The sequence below is a fragment of the Amphiura filiformis genome, chromosome 10, assembly GCF_039555335.1.
Source record: "Amphiura filiformis chromosome 10, Afil_fr2py, whole genome shotgun sequence".
Classification (NCBI taxonomy): domain Eukaryota; kingdom Metazoa; phylum Echinodermata; class Ophiuroidea; order Amphilepidida; family Amphiuridae; genus Amphiura; species Amphiura filiformis.
The window spans coordinates 18,404,045-18,417,212 of record NC_092637.1 but is presented as its reverse complement, the minus strand read 5'-3'; the positions used below and the strand labels follow the sequence as shown (position 1 = coordinate 18,417,212).

General features: G+C 36.5%; 1 protein-coding gene across 2 annotated transcripts in view; it reads right to left on the bottom strand.

The window, feature by feature from the left end:
* Positions 1-12,947, bottom strand: part of LOC140162598 (serine/threonine-protein kinase OSR1-like) — a 29,780-nt gene extending 16,833 nt beyond the window's left edge. For both annotated transcript variants that reach the window (XM_072185861.1, XM_072185860.1), the window contains exons 1-5: positions 12,760-12,947; positions 7,536-7,654; positions 5,531-5,639; positions 2,934-3,075; positions 1,410-1,575 (exon numbers count right to left, since the gene is read on the bottom strand). In XM_072185861.1, coding sequence (XP_072041962.1) covers positions 1,410-1,575; positions 2,934-3,075; positions 5,531-5,639; positions 7,536-7,654; positions 12,760-12,880 — 657 coding nt within the window. In that variant the 5' untranslated portion in view covers positions 12,881-12,947. The remainder of the gene's footprint in view (positions 1-1,409; positions 1,576-2,933; positions 3,076-5,530; positions 5,640-7,535; positions 7,655-12,759) is intronic.
* Between the last annotated feature and the right edge of the window lie 221 nt (positions 12,948-13,168).

Below are 13,168 nucleotides of genomic sequence, written 5' to 3'. Positions count from 1 at the left end.
CAGGAGTACCCTATAAAAACAACAAAATGCATACTTTAAATGCTCTTATTTTCACAGGGTTATATTATTGTGAATTAATATAGGAACAGTAAAATGACAATGTGGGAAAATGACAATTTGAAAGCTGTGAAAAAAATCTTATGACATCATATATACATGTACCATGTTAAAGTACATTTTCACTGTTGACACACACCACATGGAGTGGAAACTCATATTGGTTTTAGCAAAGGTTGATGAATATTTGAATAATTTCAAATTGCATCTAAAAATCTGTATCTACACTGCAGTAAAGGAAAGGTCCACAGGGTATTTTGTACCATCTAATTTTATATTTGCTTAATATGCACTGGTAGGGTTCAAATTACGCAGGGTTCAATATCTTGAGCTGCGAAAATGTCAATCTTTGCAAATGTCAATCTTTGCAATCTCTCCAAATAAGTGTCGACTGCAGACGACAAGTTCTAAATTTGCTTTAAAATTCAAAGAAGTTCAGAATTGTTAATTTCCATGACCACATTAGGAATCTGCAAAATGCATAAAAATGAGTACAGACAAGCCCGGTATCGGTATAGTGGTTCTTGAGTTAGTTCTTAATATTTTAAGAAAAAAAAAATATCTCAAGATTTTTTATGTTGAAGACTATATGGCCATCAGCATGCAAAGCATTAATATTAAGAAGCAGAAAGCTGATGAAATTTCTTGATTAATTCAAAGGTTAGAACTAGGGTGTCCCAAAAAAAGGCTACATGTAGATTTTTGAAAATAATCTAAGTTCGATCTTTTTTCAGAATATACCTTTATTTTTTTCAAACCAATTATTTGGCATATTTGTAATACTTACACATGTTCCAACTTACATCTATGAGCAAACTGTCAAATTTGCCCTATTTGTAGTAAAACGGGATGATTTTCTGTTGGTCCGACATATTATCATAATTTTTCAGATTATGATAATATGTCGGAACGATCGCAAATCGTAGTCTCCTACAAAGCCAGTTTGGTTACGCTCCCTCCACACATGCGGAGGGAGCGTAACCAAACTGGCTGTGTAGGAGACTAACTCTGAGGCCGCACTCGCCGTAATCCAAAAAGTGTGACATATTTTTAATTTCGAGTGATAGAGGTGAAGTTTATGATGTTGTTTCTTTGCAAATTTCCAATGTTTTTCAAGCGTCCAAATGTATTGGGAACTTTCATAATGATTGCATATTATCATTTTGGAAGAAAAAAGAAAAATCTAAAAATTTAAAAAGATTGTACATTATTAAAGGCTTTAACTAACAATGTCAATTTCCTTTTCATGATATAATCTCTGTAATACCTATAAAGATTGAGATCAGCTTTTTGAGAATAACACCCACAAAAATTGATCTCAACACACACCCACCCCTTCCCCACACACAAACCTGTTCCATAACTTCTGGTGCCATCCAGCATGGTGTGCCCACAAATGTCTTGCGTACTTTGTCCCTGGACATATCCCCACCTGTAGCTAGCCATGAGCTGACTCCAAAATCTCCCAGCTGAACAGAGCCATCTTTGCCTAGAAGAATGTTACCTGCTTTGATATCTCTGAAATGGGAAATTGAACATAAAGAAAAAATGGTAATTAGACAATAATAACTGCGCACCATCTATTTTGAGGTCATTGTGTGAAATCGGAGGGTTTTGTTTTGGGCTGAGGTATTTTTCCGAGGAAGCGGTAGCTTCCCGAGGAAAAATACCGAGGCCCAAAACAAAACCCGACAATTTCACACAATGACCACAAAATAGATGGTGCAAAGTTATTATTGTCATTCATTACCGTCGTATCTAATATTTTGAACAAATCAAAATGGCATTTTATGTTATTTTATGCCATAAAACGCTGTTAAATATAACCAATTTTAATCATTGTTGTAACCTACCCTACAAAAAAATCAACCAGGCGAATATAACATTCGCGCCAACAACAAGAGCTACCAATCACAGAAGCGCTGACGGCATCGCGTAGGGCGTTGCCATAACGTGTAGCTTATACGCATGCCGCTGCAGCTATCAGAAGTCATTGTTGCGCGTCCGGAGTCATTGTGAGTTATTAATGACCTCGCAATTAGTGCGCAGTCAGGCAATCAATTTCTTCTGATTGGATCACAGGCTTCGCGTATATTAATGAGGTTATGAATTAAGGGTAGACGAGGTATTGTTGGTCGAAGCAGCAGCAAAAAAAAAAGAAAAAGATTTTCATTATCCAAATCAATATTATTGAAAAATAACATCTTGATGTTTTGCAAACGTTCATTCTACAAATCATATACTTTGAAAACTTGCTTGATTTATTGTTGTTAATGAGTTTATGTACGTTTTACAAAAGTGTTGTTGTTTCAGCCCTCTTACAACATCACTCAAGAATCACAAGACCTACAAAAGTATATCTTTGATATTTGAATTCTGCTACACACTCGCTATGAAATGATCAATGCAATTTTAGCCAAAGCTCACTACCATTCATAAGATGCTGTGAACTACAAATTCGCAACAGTTTAAAATAGTTGCTAACCTTAAGGGTGCATATTTTGCTGGATTTAGAATTGTATTGTGCACGCGTATCCTGCAGAGCATACACAACAGCATTTAGCAAATACGTATTACAAAGTTTGATTACTGGGGTGTGTTTATATATCACAGCTAGGTGGTTTTCCTTGTTTTAGCATTCCTCAAATCACAGCGAACAGTCACTTTCCATTTCAAAACGATGCACATCCAGGTACGTACATTTGTAAAAGTCAACAAAATATTATTGCCGACTATAGAAGGCATCCTACTTCATTTTCGCAAGACAGATCAGAATTGGGATTGGTATATTCAAGAAGAAATTATCGGTGATCGGCCGATTCAGAACTTGGGGTGATCGGTTCTTACTAGACCCTTAGATCCTTTCACATACGTACCTGTGTATTTGGCCATTTTCATGCAGATATTCCAACCCTTGTAATGTCTCCTTTATTACTGTAGCTATTATGTTTTCATCCAACACTCCACCTTTTCCATGGCCACTTTTTATCAAATGTCTGATGATATTTAACATGGAACCTGTAGGAGTGAAAATAAGAATGGGTCAACCTTGAATAACAGGAACTCGGGTACCCGGGAAATGGTGAGAGCCGTATTTCCAACTTGGAATTCTGTGAAATTTCTCTGTTTTCTGTAAAACTGAGCACTTCAGGCTCTAGTTTAATTACAATTATCTTATTAATTAATACATACATAATATTGTATATGCATGAACAAGTGTAATGCTATGCGTAGAATGTGTTACAGTGCTTGGCCCATTATTGCAGAATAAAGGGCTTTCACAATTCACATCAGGCAGTGTAATTTTAAACAGTCGCGGCAATAGAATATTTGGTATACATTGTAGCAATTAGCATTAACTTTTAGGCCTGTTATCGACACATGATTTCTAATTCAACACTTCGTCAGGGAAAAAAATACGACAATCGACACATGTCGAGCAAACTCATAATCGTAATGAGATTTAAAAATGCTGCAAAAAGTCGATAGATAAGCTTAAAAACACGCCGATACGAGTTACGATTGCCGACTTCTGGTGTAAACATACTTCCTGGTTCGTTCTACTTGCGGGTTCGGGTAAATTTCAGGAGGTAATTTTTGACTTTCTGATGAAAACACGATCGTACGGTAAGCTTATTTGGACAAAATAGCATGGAAATTTCATTTTTTTCCCTTTTTGATATGTGTCGTAAAGTGTCGAAAAAGGACAATTTATTTTGACATGTCGGATTTAGGGTCATATCGATGATAATACGACAGTCGATAACAGGCCTATTAATTTTGTTTAATAGCATTGTCCAATTCCAAAGATGAACCTCTCATATTAAAGCTCATGTTTTTCAGGATATAAACTTAATTTTGTGATAAATTATTTGGTTTTGTAACTAGTGTTTGCTTCCAATAAAACATCATAATGGAAGCAATTTGAATGAATCATAAGTTCACATCACTGCTTCAGTTCAAAACTTTTACAGGAATATTGCTGCATTTAAAATGGTGCAAATTTGTGTGACTTTGTTACACTTTATCTAATGTAATATGAGCAAATTATTATGGAGGTTTTATTTTCATGAATTTTGTAAATTAGTGGTTAAGGTTGCAAATTTAATAACACACTTAATATACGACGTTTTGTCTATTACATTGTTAAGGAATTAATTTTGTGAACACATGCACGATGGTCCCGTTGTTGGAAATCACAAAAAATTCTATACCGGTACATGAAAATAACTAATTATATGCAGTTTTATTTAGCACGGAAATTACAAATTATACAGTAGACTCTTTTTGTTTTTAAACAACGACTGACAATATGCAATAATAAAATATACCAATTTTAAAAAGAAGCAAACCCAATTCATTAACATACGAAAAATAAAGTTTTATGAAAATTACACTGTAGAAGTTATGTTTGTGAAAGGTTTTCTTCAAAAGAAAAAAACCCACAAAAATATCTTAGAATACAAAATTTTGACCGGTGACTCAAAGTTATGATTTGACAGGAAGAATCACCATGGCAACAGTCAATGAAAATTCCCAGAGGAATGTTTAAAAATAGGTTAGTGTTATGAAGAGCTCTTCTCATACATTGTACATGGGTTTTTAATGTCAACACACAAAAACAGTTTTTTCTGAGGCATTTTTATCATAAATACAGTAATCAGGTAAAAAAAAACCCATTATTTTGTGACTCCATACTGTATGTTATAGCTAAATGTAGCATTTGTTTAAGACTAATTAAATGGTGTTTTATTAGATTTATTAGATTTAAGTTTACGACATGGAACAGCTTTATTGGAATGGTGTTAATGGCACATATTTAAAAACACTGGGCGCAATCGCAAATGATTTTTGAACTGAGTATTCCACGCACAAAATGAATGTGTATTAAAGTCAAGCCCTCACACAAAAGTGAGGTCTCATGTTTTATAAATGGTGAACAAACAAACAAACAAATATATATCTCTTACTTTTGGGTAAAAACCTAAAAAATCAACCCAAAAGATTAACAACACTGTATAACCAAAAGTGTCTGCTTTTGGCCAACCTGTCTCGATTTTAAGAAACAAAAAGATCTATTGTTCCTTCTTTGTCTCTATGACATGTTATTACATTAGGCAATCGTTGTAATTCACAAAACGAGACTAGAAGAATAGACCAAAATCAAGACCACCGAGTCCAATCTTCACTTGGGAGGCTCTACCGGGATAAAATTAGAACAATTATTGTGGCCTAAAACCAGGCCAAAAGAAGATGTACAAATTTTGGTCAACCTTCCCTCCCCCAGTATGCCTCTGACTACACCCCTACCCCCAGGGAATAATTACCTGCTGCCAAGAGCTTCATCACTATCCATAATTCATCTTTGACTACAAATGATGTGTAATAAGTAGTGACATTCGGATGGTGACAACCTTCCCCTCCCCCCCCCAGTATGCCTCTGACTACACCCCTACCCCCAGGGAATAATTACCTGCTGCCAAGAGCTTCATCACAATCCATAATTCATCTTTGACCACAAACGATGTGTAGTAAGTGGCGACATTCGGATGGTGACACAGACACATCAACTGGATTTCTCTCTGTAAAAAATAACACAAATAAACATACAAACATACAGGGTTGTAAACAGCTTTTGAAAAAAAGCTGGGGATCGGAGCACTACATGTATCTTTTTATGGACATTCCTGCATTTTCGTCACTTGGCGTTTATTAGAGGGGGATCAAGTAGAGAAAATACAGTAGGGTTAAAGAATTCTGGCCAACTGTGTTTCACTGTCTGTGGCTTTATTGGAGTTGGGAATGGACTAGTAGTCTTTGTTGGCACTGGAAAGCCAGATGCATAAAATTTATTTTTTGTGTACATGCCTTTCATTAGTTTCATACATGGCCACACGTTTTGAACTCGCCACCCAAAAATGGTGGTTTTGTTACGCTTTTCCAAATCGAGACTCGTTCAAATTGTTATATCTTTGCTTAAACAAAAGGTATTGAAGTGTGTTTGGTGTCATGTTGTAGCTAAATGTGTGCCCTAACTGACCTCCAAAGGAGAATTGTTTATCAGCTAAGATAGTGGAGTTAGAGTTGTTTGAGTTCAGAATGACCGAGGTGGGGGATGAGGCGGTGGCGGATGAGGCGGTGGCGGTATGTGCAAAGTCTATGGGAAATAAAGATTTTGTGTATGCGCGTTGAATCAACTGATCATATCTTTGCATCCATATGGACTACAGACATGGTTAAGAGCTCTTTTGAAAGATTATTTATTCTGCTAATTGTTTTTAATCATTTTGAACTCTTTATGATTGGTTTAGTCTATGAAATGCAAACTTTTATGTGCAAAAAGTACCTGTTTTCATATTAAACACTGTAGTAAGCAATGCGGATGTCTTCAAAATCTAAAAGTTGCCCTAAATTTTTAATTACTTATCCTATCATAGTCGAAGTTTACAATTTCTGAGAGGAAATTTGATGAGGAATCTAAATATGGACTTACTTTTTTTGTATGGGTTAGGGGTAAAATGTTTCAGTTCAAAATATGTTGAATTGTAAAAAAAGTTGAACATATTTTGGGACACCCTGTATTCCGAGATTAGCAAACAGCTGTGATTTTATTTCTTCCAAAGTAACCTCTAACCAAATCAATGTTGTTTACTTTCAGTTTATAACTGCAAGTTAGTAATAAGCAATGCATTAAGTGACCCATTTTTTATTTGAATTTTTTATTCCACCCTGTATAACTTCAAGGTCACCCTGTACAATGAGTTGAAATGTGTATATTTAAATTGTTTTTGCCTTCAGCTTTCCAAAAATGTATACTTTTGCTAGTTTAGGGTTGATAGTTGTGGAGATATTCTAATTTGAAACTTGCTTTTGGTGTAAAAATTCATAATATTTGTGATGTAACGCTAAGGGTGGCGAGTTCAAAACACATAGCCACATGTACAATGTAGGCATGCTTTGATGACCATGTACAAACTGTATACCAAACGTCATGTGAAAACATTTTGGCACATTGTACACTAAACTATGTGAATTCATTGGTTAAGGGGGTACTACACCCATGCCCAATTTTGTGCCTATTTTTGCATTTTTCTCAAAAAATTATAGCGAATTAGTGACAAGTAAGATATGTATTATTGGGGCAATGACTACAACTACTGCACTGGAAATTTTATTTCAGCACAGACAACAGTTGTGGAGTTACAGTCAAAAATGAGGGAAAACCAATATTTGATCAATAAATCAATAACTACTTGCCTTGAGTTGCTGAATTTTCAGTGCAGTAGTTGTAGTTGTAGTCCTTGCCCCTATAATATACATATCTTACTTGTCACCTATGCGCTATAATTTTGGAGAAAAACGAAAAAATAAGCACAAAATTGGCCAGGGGTGTAGTACCCCCTTAAATTAGTGCAAGAAAGGAAAAATGGCAGATCGGTGTAAAGGATCAATTGAATCACATGAATTTGTCAGCTTACCGTGAGTTCATCTACAAATGATGGTGAGCCTCCTTCCAGGGTGATCACTTTGATTGCACACTGTTCATTATCACGTGGGATACATTTAGCCGTGTACACAACAGATGTAGCACCAGAACCTATAGGGTGAAACAAATACAGAAATAAAACAAATAATGTTACTTATAATGAACACTGTTCATTATCACGTGGGATACATTTAGCCGTGTACACAACGGATGTAGCACCAGAACCTATAGGGTGAAACAAATACAGAAATAAAACAAATAATGTTACTTATAATGAACACTGTTCATTATCACGTGGGATACATTTGGCCGTGTACACATAGCACCAGAACCTACATATAGGGTGAAACAAAATAATACAGAAATAAAACAAATAAAGTACACTTAAAGGCTTATCCAGTGATCCCAGCACCCCTGAATCTGCTGCACATCCCCATGTCCTCTATTCCATTAAGAACACCCCGGGACAATCTCCATTACTTTATAATATACGCAATGCACAAGACCCAATCAAACTTGTTTATTTGACAAAACACAAACGCGATGCGCGGTTAGCCACCAAAAAATCCATGACGTAAGAGCAACAACATTTGTTGATTATACATTTGTAGCATGCTGGTCTGTAAAGAGAAAAGAACCAGATGGCAGAACTGAAGGCAAAGAGTGAAAGAAAAGAAAGAAAAATTTTGAGTTCTTAAGCTGAATTTATACTCGATCGCGAAAACGCTTTTGGAAAGCGATGGGCAATCGCCGAATTTTGCGATGCATCGCTTGTCGCTTTTGCATACATACTTATCACGGCTATAGCGATTGCAGACGATAATTAAAATATTCTAAATGCCACATTTTTAAAACTTACTTTGTTTCTAAAATTGTTGTGATGAAAAGACAGAAGTTCTTGGTTAACATTTATAAACACATTGCAAACACTTTCTACAAGCTAGGGGTAGGGGTTGGGGAAACAACAAAAATATTAGGGTGCCTCCCCGATTTTATGATATGAATGGTAAAAAAATAACATCATAACAAATAATAAGGACCTCCCTCACCGATTTTTACATGTTATTTTTTTTACTTGGCTTGGCCTTTTAATATTTCTTTTCGTTTGACTGTGGCACCATTTTTCGTATTCTCAGGAAGACTTCCATTTAATAATGAAATGTAGGCCTACACGTTTTAAAGTGCATTGACCCCTGTAGGCGTACAGTTAAATGGCAGCAATCTATGAAATATTCAAATGGTTGCCAAAATCAAACCATAAGGCATATATTTATGTCTATCCTTATGCAAACCGCTCAAATTTCTTGAGCTCTACCTATGAATATCCTCATACCATTGAAATGTCCATTTTAAAGACAAACCGCCCTCACATCCAAATAGTGCAGAAAGGCGAAATATTATAATACAATCACATGAGCACACTTGAAATGCGGCATAGACCTGAGAATTATGCCACCAACACGTACGTACATGTAGCTAGTATTCAGAATGGCAGAAAAAATTAAAGATATTAAAGGGGGGGTAACCATATTGGTTTTGGATATGGATTGTCTTTAAAATTACATAATATCAAATATTGTCCCCTTTATGCAGCTTTGTGACAAAACGAGAGCACTTTCTGCGTAAATGTGAATAAATAGCGAAATTTGCAATTGATCCAATACTTGGTATGCGTGAATTGCATTCTGGGAAGGCAAGCAACAACATGCGCCGTAATTCCCGTTCGTCATGTGCCGTGCGTGCGTGGTTGCACTGACAACATGCAAGCTCCACTCCACTAGGTACACGTTCCGATACTATGGTGACATTTCCCCCTACAACCAGTTTTTTCATGTTCTTCTGTATATCGTTCATGATAGATTTTTGTGTATAAATTATGGCAATAGAGCTCAATATAGCAAAGCAAAACAGAAATGCCCTGACGACAATGCTGGAAGTAATGCCCGTATTGAACGGAAAATTTTGATTTTTTTTTAAAACTCTTTTTCGTACCGGTTCAGAAAAAAAGAAACAAAATATATTTCCCCTTGCAATATGTAAATTTCAAATGAATGTGAAAAAGTTTTGGTTTAAAAAATGGAGCAGAAAAAGAAACTTATCACTACCAGGATTTGAACCGGGGACCTCTCGTACAAAAATATGACGCTCTAACCAACTGCGCCACGGAGGCAGCTCACAATACGTTGGAATTTTTAAAAACTTTATAGTATCGTCGTCGATCTGAAGTCTCCTCAGCAGTTATTGCGGTTCGCTTTTTTCATACAATGTGAATGACGCGAAACCAAACTAGCTGTTGAGGAGACTGAATATTACGATTGCATATAATAATGCCTGCCCAGAAGTCCGAAGTGGTAGCCTCTAATTGAGCATGTTTTGCGTGAATTTTCCGGAAATACATCGACCGTGAATGTCAAATTTCAGGATAGTAGGCCTAATGAGAAAAATATTATCTATTGTGTGATACCAAAAACTCATCGCAATGAAAAAAATCGGGGATGATGTTGTCGATCGGGTTACGGACCTTTAAAGTAGGACTAGGCTATACGTAAGCCAAAGTGCCTTTTTGTGGAATTTTCATTAGGGCTTAGTTTTTTTGTCTTCCACCGAACCTATCTCAACATGAAATGAAAAAAATTTCAGCCTGAGGTCCAAGAAGTGTGCAGCGCCCTCTTGTGTTACCAGCCTTACATGTGAGAAGAGTGGATTTACATACAAAATCCTTTAAATCACTGCTTTTCTTGCATGTTGGTTTGTGTTTGGTGTCTAAACATAATGTAAATGAGCTAACAGTATCTAATTCTGAAGGTTACAAGAAAATTGAACTTTGCGTTTTCTTAATAATTGACTTTTTTGGTTAAATTCAAGCATGAGGGCACTTTTCAAGATTTTTCGCAAATTTTCTTCCGCTCACTGTTTTTAAGTTATTATACAGCTGTAAAGAAGATCACAAGAGCGACATGTTCAAGAAATTTGAGCAATTTATCACAATTAATTTGGCTGTAGTACTCGTTTGAATGCGCCTCACTTGCTCCTATTCAAATGCATAGGGGTCAACGAACTTTTCCCGTGTACTATTCAATGGTGGTATCCAAATTAGCATTCTAATGAGCATTGCGGGCAAACCGCTTTTGATGAAATTCTCAAATTTCTTGAGCGGGTCACACTTGAGGTTGCCTCCATCACTGCAACTTAAAAATAGCGTAAGTGACAAAACCTGCGCAAAATCTTGAAAAGTGCCCTCACGCTGAATTTTGATCTTAAATGTCAATTTTCAAGAAAACGCAATGTCCAATTTTCATGCAGCTTTCAAAGGAATACTTTTTGACCTCATTTGCATGTATCTGGACACCAAAATCAGAACAAAATTCTGAAAGGGGGTTAATTTGAAGGATTTTGCACTCTAATCCACTCCTTCCTTAAATAATAAGGTTTTGTGACATAAGAGTGCGCTGCACACTTTTTTCTTGGACCCCAGACCTAAAATTTTGTCATTTCATGCTGAGATAGGTCAAATTATAGAATACAAAAAAACTCAGCCCAACTTGGCCTAAGCAAAACAAGCATGCAAGAGATGACCCATTTTATGCCCATTCCTATAGGGGGTAATTTCAGGGTATGTTTATCATGCATTTATGTGGTCTTACTTTAATACATGTATAAATGTATGTTTACCCCCACCCCCACTAGGGTGCATCAAACGCCCCTCATGTCACAGAATTTGTTGTCCCTAGTCTTAAAATGTGCCAATGATCATAAAAGTAAGCTGTGCAAAATTTCAAGTGAATCTGAAATTGTCTAGTGGGGCCTCCGAGAGCCTAAAGTTATTGCATTGGATCTATGTATTAGAGTTTGTTGACCCCTGTGTAATTTCAATTAGAAGCTACTGCGAAGTTTTAAAATATCTGCTATCTGCAAACCGATTGGTCTCATAAGCTGAAATTACACGAGCTGATAGTCCAGGGGGGGGGGGCACTCACATAAATGGTATACACATGCGGGACCAACAAAACAAGTAAGATGGGGCGTTTTTTTAGGCAAGGTAAGTTACGTGTGTGATGCATTTAGGGTCTAAAAACACTGATTTTCAAGAATAAGGGTAGTTTTCTGAAACTGAACAACTTGCATTGTTTATGGGCTTTTCACATTTTTCAAAAGGGTATGGTACATTTGCTGCATTTTTACTAGCCAAAATCTCATTTGGGGGTAAATTCTATATTAAATTACCTAAATTTACCTTATTCAGGGGCTAAATTTGCTGGTAGGGTAAAACTCGTTTAGGGAGTGTTTAAAAAAAATATGGTCATGCATGTGTACACTATCATATTTGAGTGACCCCCCCCCCCCCTGGGCTGATAGTATGAATGATCTTCTTCAAGACAATATTGAAATCTTGACTAATTATCGATACAAGTATGAAGACGTGCCTAAGTTTCAGGGCGCACAGGTGCAATGCATGTTTTATTTAAAATGCGGCAAAAAGGGTTGTGTGACACTGTTCTGAACGCAGTGTTATTTATAATTACGGGCCTATTTCAATATTATCTCGAAGAAGATCATTAATTCATATATATACCATCAGCTCATGCACTTTATACAGCTGGTGAAACCAAACGGTTTGGATTTAGCGGGTATTTAAAAACATCGGCTAGCTTCTAATTGAAATTGTACAGGGGTCAACGAACTTTTATACATAGACCCAATGCTACATGTATATACATTGTATAACTTTAGGCTCGGAGGCCCCACTAGACAACTTCCGATTCACTTCAAATTTTGCACAGCTTATTTTAATGTTCATTGGCACATTTTAAGACTAGGGACAGAATGATCTACTGAAATTAACCAAATTGAGGGGCATTTGATGCACCCTACCCCCCCCCCCACCAAAATTTGATAGGAACGAACACTAGCCACGAATCCGCGAGCAAATTTGTTGGTAGTTTCTCGAGTAACATGACAATGCATGAGCAATACATGACATGCTATGCTCCCTAGATACATAAATAATATCATGCATGCTTGCTTACATGTCATGCATTATAATTTACAGTATATTTTAATAATTATGTGAACTGTGTATCATGTATCATTGTATGGCTGGATCATGATCAACACACATGACATGCAGGCACACACTGTGTGACACAGTCACAGACTGTGCATGTACCGGGGTACGTCAGTTTAATGCATGCTTTTTTCACAATCTGTACGCATACCTAAAGGCTCTCCTAGTTCGTAAGCGTCCTTATTATTTGGCCATTGTCCAGCGCCATTTGTAGCAGATGATGCCGGAGCACTTTCTGTAGTTTGCTTGTTTTCTGTACTTTGATCCGCCATGGTGTTTCTCTTGTATTGCGCACACACATACAGAGAAGATCACCGGTAATGACAGGTTGATCAGCCACTCAACGGATGACGATGAAATATTATTTGGAGACGGTAAAAGATTTGATTACACTTCATCAAGTCTCGCGAAATAAAAGTCCGCTTTGAATTTGATCATCATCATCGTCGTCATAATGGTCATCGTCATCATCATCGTCATCATTATCATAATCATCATCATTACCACCATCATCACCGTTATCTTCATTGTTGTAATAGACGTCATGGTTATGATCATGA